At 39.1% G+C, this 23,563-nt stretch overlaps 1 protein-coding gene across 1 annotated transcript in view; it reads right to left on the minus strand.

Moving 5' to 3' along the window:
- LOC124116100 (alkaline ceramidase 3-like) overlaps positions 1 to 20,122 on the minus strand; it is a 33,030-nt gene extending 12,908 nt beyond the window's left edge. The window contains exons 1-7 of the mRNA XM_048382081.1: positions 19,961 to 20,122; positions 12,217 to 12,327; positions 8,745 to 8,797; positions 5,095 to 5,147; positions 3,771 to 3,852; positions 1,383 to 1,418; positions 416 to 471 (exon numbers count right to left, since the gene is read on the minus strand). Coding sequence (XP_048238038.1) covers positions 416 to 471; positions 1,383 to 1,418; positions 3,771 to 3,852; positions 5,095 to 5,147; positions 8,745 to 8,797; positions 12,217 to 12,327; positions 19,961 to 20,054 — 485 coding nt within the window. The 5' untranslated portion in view covers positions 20,055 to 20,122. The remainder of the gene's footprint in view (positions 1 to 415; positions 472 to 1,382; positions 1,419 to 3,770; positions 3,853 to 5,094; positions 5,148 to 8,744; positions 8,798 to 12,216; positions 12,328 to 19,960) is intronic.
- Positions 20,123 to 23,563: the final 3,441 nt, after the last annotated feature.

The following is a 23,563-nucleotide window of genomic DNA, read 5'->3' on the forward strand; positions in this document are numbered from 1 at the left end:
ACCCGGTGACGTTAACAGGATGTGAACAAATTTCAAACGACAAAACAAATAATGCCTTAAAGACTCACTAAAGAACAGTTTTTTAAGAGTTTTCAGGAGAACACAGTGAGAGGCTTCATAAATAACAAACATGTTCAAATCATATCCTGAATTTCAAGGATAATAACTCAAAACATATCTCCTACTTCAAAACTGACATCTTGTCTACCTGATCACTTTCCAAGGACAACAATGATGTCATGAGTGAGTATGGTTTTACGCCACTTTAGCAATATTCCAGCAGTATCACAGCAAGGGGGGCACCAGAAATGAGCGTCATACTTTATACCCATGTGGGGACTTGAGCCTTCGGCGAGACGAGCAAATGCTTTAACCACTAGGCTACCCCCCAGCCCTGAATTTTGACTATACTTACAGCATGGTTCTGACGGCACATGCTAGGATGGAGAATACCATCAACCCGTATGCAACCTGAAATAGTCATTGACATGTCAGCATTTAGCATTGAGTAGGATGGGGGATATTATGGGAGGCCATTCGGTCAAAAAATACAGAGTTGAAAAAAGGACAAAAGTACGTAATTAAGATAAAATATTACGAATAAAGAACTAAATGTAACTACTAAAGGTCAAAATACAAAACAAACAGAAGAGGGTTAAACAGACGGTGAGTGCATTAGGAATGACGTAATACATTGTGCACCTTAACATGCAGTTATCATATACAGAGCGGAACAAGCCGATTAAAGTCGGAATGTTTTACAAATGGCATTCTTTATTGTCAACGTCCTTTCGTGCTCACTGAAGTTCTTTATTGAAAACGTCCTTTCGTGCTCACTGACGTTCTTTTGTACACATTGTTCTTTCTTTTCTTATGACGTCTTTTCGTAACATTTGACTATTAATATCGCGTACTTTTGACATTTATTTCAACTTTGTATGTTTAACAATCGTCTGTTTGTTTTGTATTTTGACCTTTAGTAGTAACATTTAGTTCTTTATTTGTAATATTTTACCTTAATTGCGTACTTTTGTCCTTTTTTTCAACTTTGTATTTTTTGACCGAATGGCCGCCCATAGGATATGTCAATGGGATTCAAATTAGGTCTTTGACAGTCCTTCTAAACATTACCTGTTTCACATCTCTACAGTGACAGGTATGGAACAGTTGCACAATCCTACAGAGATGGAACAGCTGTATTACCATAAAATGGTTCTTGTGATCAAAAAAGTTTAGCAGGCTATACAAAATACCATCTTATCTTGAGTTTTATGATGAAAATAAATACATGACAACCAGAAGACAAAAATAAACCAATACTTGTTGATTGGGGAATAAAAGACCACTAGATATGTGGTTCACGCATCTACATACACACTCACCTCATGGAACACTGGATTCTTGTTGACCAGATACACCTACATGGCGAAAAGAGTAAAACATCAATCTTTACATTCAATTGTTTGCATGTGTATTGAAATAGATAACAAACTAACTCTTTTGACGCAAAGATTTGTTTGTTTTGTTTGTTTGTTGTTGTGACAGCTGTAAGTAATCAAGTCTGGACCAGACAACCCAGTGATTGACATCATGAACATCAATCCACGCAATTGGGATACGATGACATGCAACCAAGTCAGCGAGTCTGACCACCCGATCCCGTTAGTTGCCTCTTGTGACAAGCATAGTCGCCTTTTACGGCAAGCATGGGTTGCCGAAGACCTATTCTAACCCCAATCTTCACAGGTCCTTTTTTTTCACGTAAAGATACTAACATGAAATTTATGACATATTTTTTCAACACTCAACTGACCAACAGACCCAATTTTATGACAAATAGACAAGAAATGCTATTAATTTTTTTTATTTATTTCCACTGAGATAGTTTGTTAATAAATCGATAAACCTTGACATGATAAAAGTGCAGTGCAGCACACAGGAGGCCATAAAATGTTTATCTGGTACGTGATGCCAATATTTCAAAGTTCAATTTATTTGTCATCTTTTTTTTCTTTCAAAGCATGACAAATCAATAAAATATAAAGCTCCAAGCTTATTGACACACATGGTCTTGCACTCAATGTGAAATCCCCAGTCTAATTTACTTGTACCAGCTGTGTACACTGATAGGACTCAAGAGTGCATAAATTGGATGCCAAGACACATTAAGCAGTATGCCAGGTGCCTAGAGAGTCAGGGTTGGCGCCCTCTATAAGACAGGTATAGTACAGTATAGTACAGACGACCACAGTGCCTCCCTAGCTTCAGTCACAGGTACGCAGGTCTCTACGCTGATGACGAGGACATGGGGACACCAATTGACATTCCAAATGTCAGGCCTGACTCATGTCATGCCCAAATGTCAAATTTGACAGTTAACAATATGTATGAACAAATGAAAGTGGCTATCAGTGACTGTCAAAGACTGTATGATCCTGTTAGTGACATTTCACATTTGATTAATGCTTGCTCCAACCCTGCTGAGCTGGCTCACCTAACTAACCGGGCAGGGTCGGGTGTTGCAAAGACACGTGTAGATTATGTATGTCTTTGGGTGTTGTGAGGACAAGCAGTAGTTCATCCAGACATAATTTCTAACTCTTAAAAGTATGGATTACATTACTTTCAGTTGGTTTATGAGAACGACCAACAAAAAATTAACCTAAAATTAAGAAGGAAAAAAACAGATTTCTAACCAAAATATTGTGGAGGAATCTGTTTTCCAATTAATCAGGTGAAATGAAATGAAACTGTTGTTTTTAAGGGAAATGGTGAATCATATGTATTTATAACAATTATCTTTCCATGTCTTGATAAGCTAAAACCTAATAGCAGTCAAAAACATCTAAATTGTTTTTTTTTCGAACTCCTACATTGAATTTTAGGGCGAACATATTGTAAACTAACTGACAACATATGAAATGCCTAAGTAACACAAAATGATTCCCAGATTAACTTAGTAGCTTGACTTTTGACCTACACTGTATCCGACTGGAAATCCAGTTGACCTACATATCAAACATTTGTGAATACTAAGAATTGATTGAAAAACTACAGTAAACTATGTTTATAACAAACAGGCTTATAATGAACAGACCGATATAACAAACTTATTTATTAGTCCCTGTCATATGTTATATATATGCTGTATATATGCTTGTAATGAACTACGGGTATTACGAACTAAAATTACCGGTAGTGGTAGTGGTAGTTCGTTACAAACGTAGTTTACTGTAGAGAAGTGAGTGAGTTAGTGATGGGTGTTTAGTCAGCTATGTTACAGCTATATATATTATCATCCCCAAACCATACCAAAGGCCATCTTGGCTAAATCTGTCTGTCAGGAATCTTGAGTGATATTTGACAAATATATTGACAAACGTATTGACAAACGTATTGACAAATGTTTTGACAAACCTACTGACAAACGTATTGACAAAAGTATTGACAACCATATTGCCAAACGTACTGACAAACATATTGACAAATGTTTTGACAAACATTCTGACAAATGTTTTGACAAACATTCTGACAAATGTATTGACAAACGTATTGACAAACGTATTAAGAAACGTACTGACATACGTATAGACAAACGTATTGACCATGGCAGTTTGCAATATTGTTTCAAATCAAACCGTTTCAAATCACACACACATTTATTTACACAAACATATAATACTCATGGAAACACATGATGGTTTGTATTTCAATGCATTTCAATTCAAATTCGTCAATTCCGTGGAGCTGTTTATGAAATGGACACTTACAATGGTAACAATACTGCAGTAGAGGAACTCGAATACTTTTAGCCCTGTGTGGTTACTCTGTGGAGGGCTTGAAAGTGTGGCACTGAAAGGATGGAGGTGTTTGTTAAATCATTAATAACAATGGCAACATAATGACGAACAAATCACATACGTAACCAACATAACCCTGCACCAACCATCTGATACCCATGTGTTGGGGAGCGGGGGGCAGGGGGTTGCTGGGTTTTTTATGAAAAAAATATTTGGTTCACAGAAAATTGTGTGTTGTAAAGCAGAGGCCAAAATGTACAGTTTCTCCCCCAAAACACCCTGGTCAAAGTTGGGGGAGGGGGGATACTTGAATACTTCCAAGTGTGAATTTCTACTTGGTGAACCAATGCGGAAATGGACTTACTTTACTGTCCATGCAACGGGTTTACCTGAACTAAAAAAATAATAGTCTTGGTTCTCAGGCACCGTCCACATCATCATAATGTCCACCGCACATTTTGTTTTTATTTCCATTTTTTTTCAAAATACAAAAATCCTCATACTTGAACACAATGTGATCCAATATGGCACAAAGTTAATTCCCTTTACATACACACTGATTTACTGCATATCTCGCGTTAGGGTAATGGAGGCAACAGGAGTTTGTATGCTTGTTTATGCAGGGAGGCCCTTTCCCAGGCTGCTGGTACACAGCTGTTTATTTGTTTACATACTAGTTTGAACAAGCAAAAAAAGAAAAATCACCGCCCACCAGCACTATATTTTCAAAAGTCATTGCCTGAGAACCAATTCTTTTATCTTTTAAGCCTTACAGGCTTACACTGTTTACATTGTAAAAGGTTATCATTTGAAATAAAAAACTTTGCATAATAATGATTTTTCATATTAGCTTCATAATTCTACAGAGGAATTAATAGAATTCTGAAGGATACAAGGCAGCATGGGCTGGGCTCAGACATCCTGGTGCTGGGATGGGGTGCACTAATTATGCTGAACACTTGTCACATACCAAAACCAGTATTTGCTTGATTTCTTACAAATAGGACAAACGTATCCACGTTTTGATACAGAATTAGTTAAAAAAACAAAACATCAAGAAGTGTTTACAGTTTGAGAAAAATGAATAGCTGGTTAATATTAACACAAAAACAGTTAACAACACAAACTGACAGGGAGTTTATTTGATTACCAAGTCAGTAAAACGTGTCATATTTGAGAATTGAACACTGATGAGAAACAGAAAAGACAATATTGAACTGATAATTGCCTGCCAAATAAGCGACATCAGTACCAAAAATTATCATCCATCCATCCATCCATCCTCAGTACTTACTATGCATAGACCATGAACGCTGACCCCCATATCATTGGTAACTCGTCCAGTAGCTGTAACAGAGGGAGAGGAGCTGTACACAATCGTACTTACTTCACAATGGGAGTGACCATCCATTGATGGAACAAGTCGTCAGGAGCATGTTACATGGCCAGCGATACTATACACTGATGGTCAAACTTTTTATACACCATATCTAGATACAGTTAACAATATCTGTCACAATGCCAGAATATATTTCAAAATATTGAGATATACAACATAACAGGACTGGATTGTACAGTAAACTACGGTTATAACGAACTCAAAGGGACCACTAATTTTAGTTCGTAATAACCGTAGTTCGTTATAAGCATATATACAGCATTAATACAACAAATGGCCGGGGCTAAAAAATAAGTTTGTTATATCAGTCAGTTCGTTATAAGCGTGTTTGTTATAAACATAATATATATCAAAACATTGTGATATATCATATAACTAGACTGGAATATACCTCAAAGCATTTTGATATATCATATAACTAGACTGGCATGTATATCAAAACATTGTGATATATCATACAGCTAGATTGGAATATATATCAAAACATTGTGATATATCATATAACTAGACTGGAATATATATCAAAACATTGTGATATATCATATAACTAGATTGGAATATATATCAAAACATTGTGATATGTCATATAACTTGACTGGAATGTATATCAAAACATTGTGATATATCATCTAACTAGACTGGAATATACCTCAAAGCATTGTGATATATCATATAACTTGACTGGAATGTATATCAAAACATTGTGACATATCATATAACTAGACTAGAATATATATCAAAACATTGTGTTTATCATATAACTATATATCATATATTGATATATTGTGATATATCATATAAGTGCAGGGGCCTGTGTAGCCCCCCAAATTGTGATACGTCTCAAGTCTCAACTTACATGTCCTTTTGTTAATGATGTTGAAACAAAATCAAAGTCAGTACAATAAAGATAAATGTGAATAAACCTATTTGTCACTAAAACTTACATGAAGCATCAATTTAATCCACCATTAGTCATCTCCTTACCAGCTGAAAGTCAGTGTTAGTGATCTCATAAGTCACACCGAAGACCATATAATAGATACTACATGGTCTCTGGTCACACCAAGTGATGAGTTTGTTTCTGAAAGTTTAGTTGTCTCTCGTCACCTGTTAACAATGCTAATTAACGTTAATCCACCTTCTGACCTTAACGTTTAACAGCACTGCTGTGTTGCAATAAGGCTAAAGAAAATTATAGTCTTGGTTCTCAGGCACCGCCTGCATCACCATAAAGTCTGCTGCACGTTACACTTTTTTTCCATTTTCCAAAAAATTCAAAAGTTACTCCCCATTACATTCGCACTGCTTTAACTGCGCCTCTCGTGTTATGGTCATGGCGGCAGTAGGAGTTTGTATGCTTCTTTATGTAGGTTGATTGTACACAACTGTTTATTTGGTTACATACTAGTTTGAACAAGCTAAAAAAACAACAACACTGATTGATTTCAGTAACAGGAGCCTGACTCATTGTGAAATAAAGCGTTTGCCTAGCGTTTGCCCACTAGCCCGTGGAAACTTTCATTTCGTTCTGGCTGATGAAAATAACATCCATGTAGCTGACAGGGTAGCTTGATTATCAAACAAATGAGCTATTTTATATAACCTTCATCCCCCTATCTAAAAATAAACATGTTCACTTGAAAAATAAGACTGATTTCTAAAAACACCCAAACCACTTGTTATTCTGCTGACAACTCAGATAAAGAGGACTTTTCTCCAGTAGTTATTGAATGCATCATATTGTCATAAGTGTCTTCTGTTTCCATAGGCTATCCTTCTGCCGAATTAATTGATATTGTCTTAGATTCAAGTTTCAACCTTGTTGAATTTTTAATTTATATTTTATTTCTCTGCTACCAGATTTCTCCTCCTGTTCAGGTGGAGACCTAAATCTGCCATTGGCGAGTAAAACATTATCTAGCTAGAATGGCTGGCTAGTGCTGTTGTAAATTATTTCACACACTGACCTGCATGCGATTTAATTTTCATACAGTAAAGTATGTTTATAACGAACACACTTATAACGAACTGACGGATATTACGAACTTAATTTTTTATTCCGTCCATTTGCAGTATAGATGTTGTATACTGGTATATGCTTATAAAGTACTACGGTCATAACGAACTAAAATTAGTGGTCGATTTGAGTTTGTTATAACAGTAGTTTACTGTACTTAACAAAACAATTATTCTCATGGATATCAATACGAGAGGCATGCTAAATAAGAAATAAAAAAAGCAATCCTTGCAAACGTCCTCTCTTCACTGTTAAGATGAAAACCATAATCTTTCAATATATTTTATATAGCAAACAAGACAAAAAGTGAGCAGGGCTCACTAATTCCCCCGGCTTCGACTCCAACATATTTCTAAGTTCCAAATATGAAAAAAACATTTTCTCAGAAAATTTGCTTATCAAAATAAAACTTTGCACTTCACCTCTCTTATTGGTATAGGAATTGTACCCCCAATTGGAAAAGAATTGATGAGGTAGTTTATAAGTTATAGGTCGCACAAAAGTTCAAAAAATGAAAAATGAACTTTTTTAGAAAATCCAAATATTGATATCAAAACCTCACACTGCATCTCTCCTTAAGGTGTAGAAGTGTTCACCAAGTTTGAAAAGAATCTAGGTAGTCATTTTCAAGTTATAGTTCACGAAAAAAAATGTCCTCGGAAGGACAGACAGATGAACGGATGGAATCCCTTGGTATGACTATATACCCCAGTCCTGTTAGGTCAAGGGTATAATAAGTAAACTATTTGTACACATGCATTTAGAGATTTTCAAGCGTTGATAGGCCAGTTTAAAACATATCATTACTCTCGTGATGAAAACACTGTCATTAGCTCACTGTTGAGTCGATACATCAAACATGAGCTGTTTCTTTGTTGTTTAAAGTCAAAGTCAAACATATTCCAGCAAAATCACAACAACTCGTCTTACATAAGTACATAGAGCCTGGGCCAGACAAAACCAGGGGTTGAAAGCATGAGCACCCAATTTGTCAACTTCCAGTCAGTATGATGAGTGAGTGAGTCTGAGTTTTTCCCCGTTTTGAACAGTATTCCAGTTATATCACGGCGTGTCACGGTGAAACCTACGAGCATGTGTATGGTACTAACAAACATTGAAACAAAATTGGGACAAACCGGGATTCAAAACCACAATCATGGGTTTCTGGGCAACTTTGGCAACTGGGCGTGTTTGACTACGTGTATATCTCCATGGAGGCCGTCTTAAACATCCTCCACGTCGACATCCTCAAATGCCAACAGTGCATACCACCCTACTTCACAGCCTAATTGAGATTTTCTTTAATGATTATCTGTTGTCAGCCACTGCCGGAGAATTCATTATTCTGTCAGGACAGATAATCCATAATAAGTCCTGACTTGCTGATTAATGCAAATCTCCTGATGTGGACAGCATCAAGCATGTAGGTCAGGGCTGCTGGGTTGGGCAACAAGCATGATCACTGATTACATGTCTGGAAGTGTTAACATGGCACAAGACGAAAAGGTGAAGCAAAATAAAGGCTTACTTGCATGCTATATAGAAGTGTCATGTGGAAAAACCATGATCCAATACCAACGACTGAAAAACAAAAAACAGAGAACATTGAATCAGCTCTCAGCATGGTGAAACTATACATTTAGGATGTCATAATATGAAATATGATATTTACCTGGTGAAATTCTCAAAGGGAGAGATAGCACTCGATGCCACAATGATATTCAGTCCACACTGACAGACTTGTCCTATTCAGGCTGAGGTCTCAGTAAGATAATACATGCTTCTCATTTTTATCAAGTACCGTATTCGACGTAATAAGCGCCCATGGCTCCCAAAATTATGAAAAGTGGTCTCCTATTAGAATATAATTTTGGAGAGAAAAACAGAGTTGAAAGATCGTAAATTTCGAGTTTTATGCTGACAGCCTGAAATTATACAAAAGAAAAGTCTGTGCGTATAATACACGACAGATATATTTGAAGGAGTTAATTGCCCATAATTAAGGGTGCATATAACATACGAGTGAGTATTGTACACGAATAAATAAGTGTACATTGATCAATCGAAAGGGCTTCTACTTTGGATTGTTCAATAGCCAATACATTAGCAAATATCGCCGTGGGCGCTTATTAGAGCGGGGGGCTTATTACATTGAATACGGTTCTTAGAGGACAGCTGCATTTTCTTGTGTTCAGGAGGGTTGATACTTTCATGAGTGGTGCAGTCAGAAGAGAAAATGTCAAACATGTCAGGTCACTAGATGTCAGATGTCAGCCAAAAATTCAAATATTTTCTAATTACTACAATAGTATTTTTCAAAATGCCATCAAAATTACCTTAAATTATGAAAAGCATGTACCATATTCGCCGTATTAAGCGCCCCCCTGACCAACATCTAGAACAATCTGTAAGTAATGCTTTTAGGTGCCCCCTGCAAAGACCAAAATTTAATATGACCATCTGTATTTTCTTGTGTATACTACAGACTGTTAGAAAAAGCAAGCAACATAAAATGAATATATAATTGCATTGTAATTATTACCGTAAAGCTTTAGTTTCGACATTTGAACTGTTCTCTGACAACAATTGGGCTCGCTGTATGGTCTAATATGCACTCCCAATGTGTAAATTTTCTCTGCGCCCGATGCATTTATTACGGCGATTACAGTTAACACAAACAGTTGTAATAATTATTGGAGATGGACTGTATCCCGGTACTTTAATTAAACACGGTGTCAGTATATACATATGTATGTATATGTGGATCAACTATCTGACCTATCAGTGAGATAAACAAAACAACCACTGAGAGGCTCATCTTCCCGAGGCAAGGGAGTTAACTGACTAAAAGTCCAGTTTCCACCCTTCCCAAACTGAGCTGGAATTTCTGGGTTCGATCGTAGCGCCACCAGTGGCTATTATGAGTATGTCCCTTCTATGTTCCACCTATTGACCAATCAGATTCCACCTCTCATATCATTTGCATTTGCTTTAAATAAAATAGTCAAGATGATCTGATTGATTTAATAATATCTGTTGACGCCGAGTTGGCGGTACACATGTTTCGCAAATCCTACAATTGACCGAAATCTGCACAGCAGTTTACGAACCGGATGTGGATTTTATAACGCCATTTTGATTGAACTATGCATAGACCCATCAGTCCAGCCAAAACATAACTCCATAATTGAAGCCTAGTACGGCAAGGGTGGAAACTCAACTTTTATAGTCAGTTAACTCACTTGCCTCGGGAAGATGTGGGAGGCTATTGAAAAAAGCTCACAATGATGAATACTTGCATGCTAGGAATGAAAGGTTGTGGATGTGACTCAAAGGAATTAAGTGTTCCTGTGACTGTCAGTGGATACATGTGCATACTGGCATGCTTATACTGACAAACAGCGTACTGATGGAGCCATATGCCAAAGAAAATTACCATACATAATTAATATATATGTACATGTATTTAACATTTGCAGAATAAAACAATTGCATTAAATAATACATTTATAACTAAAATATCAGATTTTGATTCCAATATTTGATCCTAACTAACTCATTGAAATGTAATATTGAAATCAATGTAGTTATGAACAAACATCAAAATACAGTGGCTATGGTTTCAATTTTGAAAATTGCATCATAAATATTCCAGTCTTCAGGTACGATAAAACACTGCACTGACGCAGTTCCAAATATGGAAATTCTGTAACAAGACATGACGAATTACGTACAGCTTGGTGTGAGTGAAGTATTTGAAGGGTGTGCTCCAAGAGCTGGCAATATTCCAGCTACAGGAGGAATGCCTCTAGATGTACCAGCCAATCGGAGGAATGCCTCTAGATGTTCTCACCAATAGGAGGAATGCTTCTAGATGTTCTCACCAATAGGAGGAATGCCTCTAGATGCACCCACCAATAGGAGGAATGCCTCTGGATGTTCTCACCAATAGGAGGAATGCCTCTGGATGTTCTCACCAATAGGAGGAATGCCTCTAGATGCACCCACCACTGGGAGGAATGCCTCTAGATGTTCTCACCAATAGGAGGAATGCCTCTAGATGCACCCACCACTGGGAGGAATGCCTCTAGATGTACCCACCTCTAGGAGGAATGCCTCTAGATGCACCCACCTCTAGGAGGAATGCCTCTAGATGCACCCACCACTGGGAGGAATGCCTCTAGATGTACCCACCACTGGGAGGAATGCCTCTAGATGCACCCACCACTGGGAGGAATGCCTCTAGATGTACCCACCTCTAGGAGGAATGCTTCTAGATGTCCTCACCAATAGGAGGAATGCCTCTAGATGCACCCACCAATAGGAGGAATGCCTCTGGATGTTCTCACCAATAGGAGGAATGCCTCTGGATGTTCTCACCAATAGGAGGAATGCCTCTAGATGCACCCACCACTGGGAGGAATGCCTCTAGATGTTCTCACCAATAGGAGGAATGCCTCTAGATGCACCCACCACTGGGAGGAATGCCTCTAGATGTACCCACCTCTAGGAGGAATGCCTCTAGATGCACCCACCTCTAGGAGGAATGCCTCTAGATGCACCCACCACTGGGAGGAATGCCTCTAGATGTACCCACCACTGGGAGGAATGCCTCTAGATGCACCCACCACTGGGAGGAATGCCTCTAGATGTACCCACCTCTAGGAGGAATGCCTCTAGATGCACCCACCACTGGGAGGAATGCCTCTAGATGCACCCACCACTGGGAGGAATGCCTCTAGATGCACCCACCACTGGGAGGAATGCCTCTAGATGCACCCACCTCTAGGAGGAATGCCTCTAGATGCACCCACCACTGGGAGGAATGCCTCTAGATGTACCCAACACTGGGAGGAATGCCTCTAGATGTACCCACCACTGGGAGGAATGCCTCTAGATGTACCCACCACTGGGAGGAATGCCTCTAGATGCACCCACCACTGGGAGGAATGCCTCTAGATGTACCCCCCTCTGGGAGGAATGCCTCTAGACGTACTCACCTAGGAGTCCCAGATGACACCAGATGATGCGAGCCTCCAGCCGCTCCCTGTAGGCCAGCACCGCCCCACACAGTGGAGGGATGATCATCATCAAGTTACTGATGGTGTTCCCTGAAATACAAACATCAACACTGATGTCAAAACATATACTCTTCACAAATAGACCTGTGCCAATAAAGTTTGTGGTTGTTTTGAGTATGCAGAAGAAAATTATTGGGTGGTCAGGCTCGCTGACTTGGTTGATGCATGTTATCATACCCCAATTGCATGGATCGATGCTCTTGATGTTGATTACTGGATTGTCTGGTCCAAACTTGAATATTTACATACCAACGTCATATAGAATGAATATTGCTGAGTGAGGTGTTAAACAACAAACTAACTAACAAAAATTAATTTGATAATGCCAATATATTGGAATACAATGAATTCAGTTCAAAACATTATATATCTCAACAAACATTATCAGAATCCTGTCACTTGCCACCTAAAGTTAAGGGGAAGGTTACACTTAATTTCAAATATTTACCGAGAACCGACCCATTTAACTGATATCTAGTTTTATGAGGCAACCTTTTTGTTTATCCAACAACAAAAAGAGCACATTAGTTACTGATAGGTCACCCTTTGATTCTGATGACATTGGTGCCCATTTTTGTCTACACTCGGGTTTCATCTGTGCTTTATGCAGCTGTCAAGGTGTTCCAGCTGTTACTATGCCTGCACCAGTGGCTCCTTAGAACATACATATATCCATTACATAGCCACAACACATGACTGGAGATCAAGTCTGTACACAAGTGTGTTAATTTATACATTTAAACCTCAATATTCCATGTCAACTTCAAGGCAGCTACTTTCAGCCACATGGGTCGGTATTCATGGTATTTGTCACAAGTACCTCACACTAGAATAAGCCCTGACGAAAATGACGTGGCATGTCATCATAATCCAATGACATTGATCACTGCTCATGCTTTCAGTCACTGGTTTGCCTGGTCCAGACTCAGCTACTGACAGGCCATAATGAATAGCTTGAATACAGCCAAATGCAGCAGAAAAAAAGACCTGTCATACGCCTGTTTGTTGTTTATCATCAAACTCAGCAATACAGTCATGCCCCGCTTATACGGACTTCAGATATCCGGAAACCTCGGTTCCCGGACGATTTTCATTCAAAACGGAATAATTACTATATAAATTTACCCATATATCTGGAAATTCAGTTTCCGGAACCGGACAGTCATTTTCATACACAAAACACTGAAATGCACACAAAATTGTCTCACTTATCCGGACAATACACTTCCACTGGTGGTAATCCTTTGATTCGTGAGAAGTCCATTAACCGAGTGACACTGAGTTACGTTTGAGACGAGCTTGTTTATTGTACATGTAATCCCCTTCGATAAATATAGGTTTGTGGAGGTCAGAGGTCAAAGTTGTGTAAGTATGGCCTGTAAGTATGGCACTGAATTTGGACATTTCCCACAGTTTATTGTTATTTTCTGAGAACTAGCATTAAACAGTACTTATGCTTACCCTTTTGTTCATTAGTCTAGAAAGATCTGGACTGGTCTCACTGACATTTGGGGGAATTTTATACACTGGCATCAGGAAAAAAATTTAGAGGAGAGAAATGTGTGGAATAAAACATTTCAAAGACTATATTTTATTCTACGGACAAACCAGTGATTGACATTATGAGCACTGAACCATGCATGAGAAGTGATGACATGTAATCAGCCAAGTCCCCAAGCCTGGCCACACAATCCACTTGGGATGCCTCTACTAGCATATGTTCCTGGGGGCCTCATTTAACCCAGAATCACCACAGGTTCCAGCCATATGTAAACTACATGGTAAACCTTTTTCATAAAAATATTTTTGTACAGCTTGGCTATTCACATCAAGGCATCAGGTAATAAGCTCCTCACACAGATGTCACACAGGCCTCTGTGATTCTGTGTCGTAACCAGCTGTAGAACGAAAACAGTGGTTTTGTTAATGACATAATTGTTAGAAGCATGTTTCGCACTTATTTGATATACTTGCATGAGACTGTTACTGTAAATCTTGAAATTAACGTGAGCCTGAATTAAATGCGAAAAATGCGAGTGGTCTTTGCTTGCATTATTAAACATCGCATTTATATCTACAATATTAATTTGGGATAGAAGAAAAACCAACTTAAGACATACCCTGAATGAAAACAACCAACTATGTTTTCCACATCACTGTTGATTGAGCAGCACTTGTAACAAGTACATAAACAATGTCATTCAAACACTAATTACATCCTGTGAATTGTCACTGCTGGGGTCACGACAAGAGTTCTACTCACTTATGTCATTACTGATCACACCTGCAAGTCCAGACAGACGCCACCCATGCAACACGGTGTCTTTGTTCTTTACGACTGCGTCAAAGGCCGACACAAGCCAGCGTGCATGTATTGTTTCAGCGGAAGTACTCTATTCAGCGCTAATAAGCGGTGCTATTTGGAGTGTGATTGGATTAATGTAAGGTTGGATAAAGGAGAGGATTCTCCTGTGAACCTGTGCGAAATACGCTGCAGTCGGAAAGCGCATGTTAAATCTTCTATATCAGTCAGTCAGTCTGTGAACCTGACAGAAGACATTTTCTTGAGATATAAATCCACTGATGCTTGAGAGGATCAAAACAGGACTAATAAATCGCATTTAAAAACCCAATAAACTACCAAATCCAAATCACATAAACAAACAAACATACTACCATACCCAGCTCCCTTAGTTCTCCTCCCAAAACCCCTCGGCATTAATTCCAAATCTCAAAATTTCCAAAATTCTATATAAGCAACCACTAAAACCTCCCTACCGGGTTGCCTCAAAACTTTTCCCTTTTCGGAAACACATTAAATGGCCTGGCCAGGCCCGTGTGCGAAATACGCTGGAGTCGGAAAGCGCACGTAAAATCTCTAATATAAGTGAGAGGAGGGGGTGTCACATTTTTGGCTAGGGGCCAGCGGTCGCATTCTTTTGGAGATGCATTAATTTCACAATTTACAGCATACAGACAGTTGCCCAATCATGCCACTATCGGATGTGATGTCCTTTGCTCTGGTTTTCTAATTTAGAATACCGGTCAGAACAAAATTTTATTTTATCAAGTTGTCAATTCATGTGTGTTTCGTATGTTTTTTTTCATGTTTCAGATACAAATTTCATAGGGTAGCCTAGTGGTTAAAGTGTTTGCTCATCATGCCAAATGCCTGAGTTTGATTCCCCACATGGTTATTTTGTGTGAAGCCCATCTCTGGTGTCTCCAGCTGTGATATTGCTGGAATATTGCTAAAAATGGTGTAAAACCATACTCACTCACACATTTCATAGGTTAAATATATTTAGAAAGTTATCATGACATGATCATAAAGTACATAAATGTTAGTTTACTTTGGAATGAACTTGTCATTGAAGCATGTGAAACCAAGTACCTATCCTGTTATATATGCCATCTGAAACCAAGGAATGAGCCAACAGTTTCCAGTATTTCTGAAACTTAGTTTACACTACAATAAATAAATTGTTAGATTTTCATCCAAAACTTTTTAAAAATGTGAGGCTAGAGGCCTATATATTTTTTCTGTTCAGTGCACCACTAACTGTCGATAGATACTGAGTGAATAGGGTTTAGTTCCTTTTTGAACAATATTCCAGTGTCAGCTTAATGTGGGAGGAAAGCCCGATGTGATGCATGTCTACGACGTTTACCACTTTGGTGAAACCCACAAGCACGTTCGCTGACAAACGAAGAAACATAATTGGTATCCCAAAATCTTAGGTTTCAGGCATGCCAAAGGGAAGCAACTCTGCACACCGAATAGTGGTGCCTTAGACAACTGGGCTAACCATGACCCAATCTCCTTAAAATCAGATCGTAGTTCGAAGAAAGATCTGAGGACATCCCATTACAGGTCATGTCAGAACGACCTTTCATCCGACCAATCAAAGCGTCGCTTACCAGATCATGAAAGTGACAGTCGGAATGTGTTTTCTAATCATGCAACCTCGAAAATGTTAACAGGGAATGTTCCGAACGACAGTTACAGCCCGTACGACTGATTCCATCAAAATTATCGTCAATCTCTCGCTTCCGTGGGATAAACATTTGAGCGGAGGAGGCGTTGCACAGTATGTGGGAAGCACTGCCATACAATCTCAACCATATACTAGACATTCCAGAATGTTCGTTTGATCAGTTTTCAAAATTTTAATCGAAAACTGTGTCAACATATCTTTCTGAAATGGAAGTCGCCAGGTTGAAACGAGTGCCGTAAAGCTCGAGAAAGCTGCTTTCTAATTGGCTGATGTTGAGTTCTTGTTAGTCATTTCAGTAGTTGGGCAAAATTCGCGAAAGGTCATACTGACATGACCCGTAGTGGGATGTCCTCAGATCTTTGTTTAGCAGCAGCAAGAACTTAGATCAGATTTTAATGAGATTGCCCATGACCCCACTTGAAGCTGGAAATTTGAAAAGGGCTTTGAAAAAAGTGTTATTCATCACACAAAGAAAAAAACACATCACTTTTTCTTGTCTGTAGGTATTTGGTGATAAAAAAATAATGCAAGGCAGGGTAGAGGAGATTGCGGTGATAAAAATCGGATAATACATTTATAATGGCCTTAACCAGAGTGTGAAATATATATATCACAGATTTGTCATCACACATATATAAATCTGTTGTCTTTACCCATTGGTCTTAATCAAGCTGAGATACATAATCATGCTTATACAAATATCTATCAAAAAACGTAAACCATGAAAAGCACCAAGCGCGAAACGTGTGAAAGAGCCTTGTCTTTGACCTGTTGTATGAGCATGATGTCAGTGTCAGGTGTGCTGTCACAGATGAAGTGAAGTGGAGTAATCTGGCCCCTACATCTAGCAATTATTCATAAGCTTCACTACACGGTATGTTTCAAAATATATCACTGCATTTGTTCCTGATGCAAAACAAGATTTTTTCCTCAGAAAACTTAAGCAATGTGAGTTAAAAATTCAAAGACGTGTCAAATCATTCTGTGTAGTGAGGAAATTTGTGGGTAGCAGTGTGCTTCATGGTTTTAAATTATTCCTATTGTTTCTCTCTTGCATATAACTCTTGACATCCCCAATATATATATTGATCAAATTGTAATGTATAACTGCTTGAAAATGGATTTGCAAAAGAGATTATAAAGGTTAAGGCTCTTCAAGGTCTCCTATTTGATATGGGTAAGTGAGTGTGGTTTTACGCCGCTTTAAGCAATATTCCAGCAATATCATGGCGGGGGACACCAGAAATGGGCTTCACACATTGTACCCATGTGGGGAATCGAACCCAGGTCTTTGGCGTGACAAGCGAACGCTTTACCCACTAGGCTACCCGACCATTTGATATGGGAAATAATGACCATACTATGCCCTCTACTGCGGATGTACCATGCACTCCCAGCACAGGTAGCAACTAAAAGTAGATTCATTAGCATAGACATTGACAAGAATCAGTTTCTCCATGTAAAAAAGATTTTGCAGCACAAAGAGAGCAGGGAACCAGTCTACCCTGATGTATATATGTTGTGTGACATATAACTGACTTGACCTCACACAGCTGATATCAGGATAAATGAGTCAAAACAATGTCAATGTTACCACAACAATGCCATTCTCCTAGTATCAGAATCAAATAAAGATCATTTTAAAAAAAATAGTTTTAATATATAAGTGGATGACATCCAGAACCAAATGAATCTCACTCTTAGGAAATAGACCTGGGTGCCGTTCTACAAAGCGATCTTAGCGCTAAGGTGACCGTACCTCCCATACCTTAACATGGACATACGAGAGTCGTAGCGCTAAGGTTGTTTCGTACAACCATGACAACAGCACCCTGGTCATATTTAGCAATAGTCTAGCCATAGTGTAGTAGTGGAATCCTAACCCCAAACCACCCATTCCATTTAATCACCTCTTACAACCAGCATAGGTTGCTGGTGATCAATTCTATTCCCCATGTCATCAATGAAAAGTAAGTGTGTTGAGTGATTAATTAACATAGTTTGCAGACAGGCAGTGAGTTAGCATGTGTCGCCAAAAGCCAACAGTAGGACATGTATAACATAACAATGAACATGGCTACAGCACAACCTTGACACTGAAAATTTACTGTACCAGAACCGGTTTACATAAAAGTACTTCATCAACATTTCATGTCAACATCTGAACCCTCATGTGAATTATATGCTACAATAGTACAGAGAGCTTCAGCAGCATATCCACATCATCAGGTTTGAGCAGGACATTAAATTTATCATGAGATGGTCCATTGACAAAATCCATTGGCATGTATTGAAGAATATCATATTCATCTCTTAGATGGGTGTATTCAGGGTATAACAACAACACATGACATCCCTCTTCAATATGGTCATGTGCTATTAATATGTCCTGAATAAATTGTAACTATGACGATCTAGGCTAGAATTGGTCTTCAGCAACCCATGCTTGCTGTAAGAGACAACTAACAGGATCGCGTGGTCAGGCTTGTGGACTTGGTTGATGCATGTCATTGTACCCTAATTGCATTGATCAATGCTCATGCTGACAATCACTGGATTGTCTGGTTCGGACTCGATTATTTACAGACAGACATCATATAGCTTTTATTGCTGAGTGCGGCGTTAAAAATCGAACAAACAAAACTTCATCATGTTGTTTGCAACATTAAATGGCTGTATGTTCAATACCAGGAGTTTTATAAAAGTTTGCTGCCCGATTGTGAGATTATGTAAATTACATTTAAATTAAGTTAATTTGGATGTAGCTGTACTGAATTAATTGACGTAAGATATGCCTTAGGTGCAATAAAACAGTTTCATATGAATCTTTCGTAAATGCATGTGTAGCAAACCGGAATACTCCTTTGTCAGAATATGCCAAATAAACAGACGATAGAAAATGATATGCCCAATGATCAGTTATTTAATAGATACATGTGAATCTTGCACAGTTATGGTATTAAACTAAGCAGTACCAAACCCAACTCACTCACCCACTCTCACATCTTTTGTGTCTCTATATCCCTTAATAACACTTTTAAAAAACACTGAATCAACAAAAAAATGAAATAGTAACAGTACATTTTCACAATTTGCTGCATCTGATCATGTTATCAGATGCCCATAAATAATAATGATAAGCTGTCTGTAGTAGATGTGGAATAACGGCACTGGACATCATGTGGAACTACAGTAAACTACGGTTATAACCCTTATATCGAACTGACAGATATAACGAACTATGTTTTGGGTCCGGTCTATTTGCTGTATATATTCCGTACATTTGCTTATAACGAATTAAAATTACAGGTCCCTTTGAGTTCGTTATAACCGTAGTTTACTGTATTAAACCACAGTAGCAGTTGTTCAATGTTGTAGGAACTATATCGATTTAATGATTCCATTCTAGAAAATCACTATTTATTATCAGATCATAATTGTCATATTCACGTCGACGTAAACAAACTGACTTATATTATGGAGAAATCAATCGAAACAATCAAATAGACAGCCGTTGTCTTCTCATAAAACGAAAGTACCGCTAGTCTAGTCCGTTTTGCACAATACTAAATCTTACCGGATTGGATAAATCAAAATATCAGCTGTGAGCCAACCACTGTCTCGAGCCAAGTTTGTATCATGTTATGAAATGCTATCATACTTACAAAATTCGGCGATGAACGGAAGGACGACATAATTTTCTTCACACCAGTCCAATGTAGAAGTGACAGGACCCCAATACCCCACTGTAGGGGCCATGTTTGATTGTGGAAATGACAACGCGATCGATAGTGAAACAAGAGTGGACTCGTCCCGTACTTGCACGATTCGACTCGGAACACGGTCAATGGCACTGCCTGTGGCTGCACTCGCTTATATCACGAACTGCGCATTACCGAATCTTGTTTGAGATATTTAATCACATCCGGGATTGAATATATAACAGTTGATTATTTCATTGATAATGTCAGTGCATTTATCATTAGGTTTTATATAGGTTCCACTGTAACGCACAGCCATTTTGAAACAGGAAAGACGTAATGTTCAACAAATTACAACAGAGTGCTAACATTGTACAATATTACCTTATAACATTCCAGTATTGTTTATTTCAAGTTAAAATTATACAATGTTACTGTAATAGACAATATATGATTAATATCCTAAACCCTGATTGGTCATTCATTATTTGTTGGGTGGGACTATCATATTTTGTCGCCCATCCTATCTTATCTAACACTTTTTCATGACCCCCTTGTGTCCTCCCCCTTTCGTTTTTTAAGACCCCCCTTGGACACGCCAGAAACCTATGGTTGGTTCGAATCCCGATTCGCCCCGATTATGTTTTAGGTTTGTCAACACCATACCCGTGCTCGTGGGTTTCACCGGAGTGGTAATCGCCTAGGACTTGCATCACTTGGGGCTTTCCTCCCACTCTAAGCTGACACGCCGTGGTATGACTGGAATACTGTTAAAAGCGGCGTTAAACACAACTCACTCACTCACTATGATCCTTCACAACCACTGTCCCTGATAGATAGATAGATAGATAGATAGATAGATAGATAGATAGATAGATAGATTCACTCCCTCATTCCCAAACAGGCCGAACTAGAAGAGAAAAACGCAAATAAGCAGAGACGGAAAGTGTTGCTTCATCATGTTTATTGTCAGACAGAGTGTTTGACTTCATATGGCGAAGAGTATATGACGATTCCACGAGATGTCTAGGTGTATCCGGGGAAGAAAAGATCTTCAGCATCCCATGCTTGCCGTAAAAGGCGACCTACGGGATCGGGTGGTCAGACTCGCTGACTAGGTTGATGATGCTTGTCATCGTATCCCAATTGCGTGGATTGATGCTCATGATGTCAATCACTGGATTGTCAGGTCCAGACTCGATTATTTACAGACCGCCGTCATATAGCTGGAATATTGCTGAGTGCGGCGTTAAACAAAAAACAAACAACTAGGTGATGTCCTGTAATCTTCTGTTCACGTTGAAGACATACCTGCATCTATATATGCTTAGTCGACAGTTCTGGTAAGGTTATAAATAAATGTCGTCGTATAGGGAAGAATGGCGATCTATCACCCACTCGACAACAATTAGGCCCGTGGTTAAAGACATGTATTAGGCAACTTGCCCCACTCTCCCATTGCATCATGCAAGGACTTGCCTCACATACCTGCATGTCGGGACCCCGTGCCAGGCTCCACTAACAATGTAGCCATTGTCTAATTAAACTCTACCATATGTTATTTATTCATGTTAATTAAGCGAGAGATGTTGCTGAGTGCGGCGTTAAACAACAAATAAACCAAACTATAAACATATACATACTGTTATTATCTGGACATGGATACCTGCAATATACAGTCTACCACAGAGAATTACTGCCACTGGGGGATCCGGGTTTGGGGCACCCACCCGATCCGGGTTGAGGACACCCACCCTCTTTCAGACACCATACACGTGAACTGCGCCAGCGGCAAAGTCACTTTGTGACTTAGGAATTATGAGTTCTCGCCCCCCCCCCCCCCCCCCCCCCCCCCCCCCCCCCGGATCCGCATCTGGGCGCGCCTGTCTGATATATACTTCGATCCGATGCTTTAATATAGACGAAGGACGCGGATAGTCGTACGGTCGCTACGGTCGCCCTGAGGGACGTGTCCAAGAGTTTAACTGGAACTGTAATAAGTTTATTTAGACATTGACCTCGCATTATCTTCAGGTGTTCGACTGTACGTCTCATCTCACTTGCTCCTTTTACGTGTTTCGAGTCATTCCTATTGTATCATGACAAAAGCTGATTAGCCTATAAACCCACTAACGTATTAGCAGTACATGTACAGACGAGTCAGGCACAATACTGTTAGTTGTGTGTGACGTCGCATGCCGCTATAAGAAGACTACAAAATGAATTTAATCCATAATGATATAATATTTTTTTATCTGGTTGTGTAACATGTCTAGTTGTTATAATGACTGCGTATCAGACTATATTTAACCACAGGTAATGTCACAACAGATGTTTCAAGGAAATGTAATGCATTGACAGGTGGCCGAGATAAGCCCCGGATGTTGAGTTTATCCCGGTCCAACCACTATATGAGTCTTACTTCAACTCAGCGTGTGGTGATACATATCTTATAGTTTATCACGATTTATATTATTTGTCACATATATGCGGTCATTATAAACCGCGGGCGATGGGATAGTCTAATGGTTGTAGTTGTTGCCCCGACCGGTGAATTCGAACCTGGTTTAATTTCGGTGGTTTTTTTTGTTTGTTTTTTATTTACCGCCGTACTCAGCAGTATTCCAGCTATATGACGACGGTCTGTAAGTAATCGAGTCTGGACCAGACAATCCAGTGATTGACATCATGAGCATTGATCCACGCTATTGGAATACGATGACATGCATGAACCAAGTAAGCGAGCCTGACCCCCCGATCCCGTTAGTCACCTCTTACCACAAGCATAGTCGCAAATTACGACAAGCATGGGTTGCTGAAGACCTATTCTACCATGGATCTTCACGGGTCGACTCCGACGTGCATCGTGATGTTGGAATGCTGCAAAACACCACTAACTCACGTAGTCCTAAAACACATATTCACACACTTTATCCTGAAACAGACAGTCCGATGACCTTACAGGTCCAGACAGTGACTTAAATTCATATTTCACCTCATGGGTGTAACTCCTAAAATCAGGACAATTGAGTCAAAGAGATTTAAATGTTCACCAGGGCGTTTTATATCTTTTTCATAAGAAGACACACGTTTGATGTTGTTGGATGAGAAATATAAACAATGTAGGTGGTTGGTTGGTTTGTTGTTTAACGCCGCACTCAGCAATATTCCAGCTATATGACGGCGGTCTGTAAATAATCGAGTCTGGACCAGACAATCCAGTGATTTACATCATGAGCATCGATCCACGCAGTTGGGATCGATGACATGCATCAACCAAGTCAGCGAGCCTGACCACCCGATCCCGTTAGTCGCCTTTTACGACAAGCATAGTCACCTTTTACGGCAAGCATGAGTTGCTGAAGACCTATTCTACCCCGGAATCTTCATGGGTCTAAACAATGTAGACTGTATCGTTGTCGTCACGTGTGCATTAGTTACTTAAGTTGGAATCGGTCTGTACAAGAACTAAATTACATAACATGAAACTAGATGAGGTTAAATGGGGTTAACATTTCGTCCAAGATTATCGCACTTATGCTTCTACTAGTCCGGACTGATGCCAAT

This window comes from Haliotis rufescens, unplaced genomic scaffold (assembly GCF_023055435.1).
Source record: "Haliotis rufescens isolate VD_foot unplaced genomic scaffold, xgHalRufe1.0.p SCAF_4, whole genome shotgun sequence".
Classification (NCBI taxonomy): Eukaryota; Metazoa; Mollusca; class Gastropoda; order Lepetellida; family Haliotidae; genus Haliotis; species Haliotis rufescens.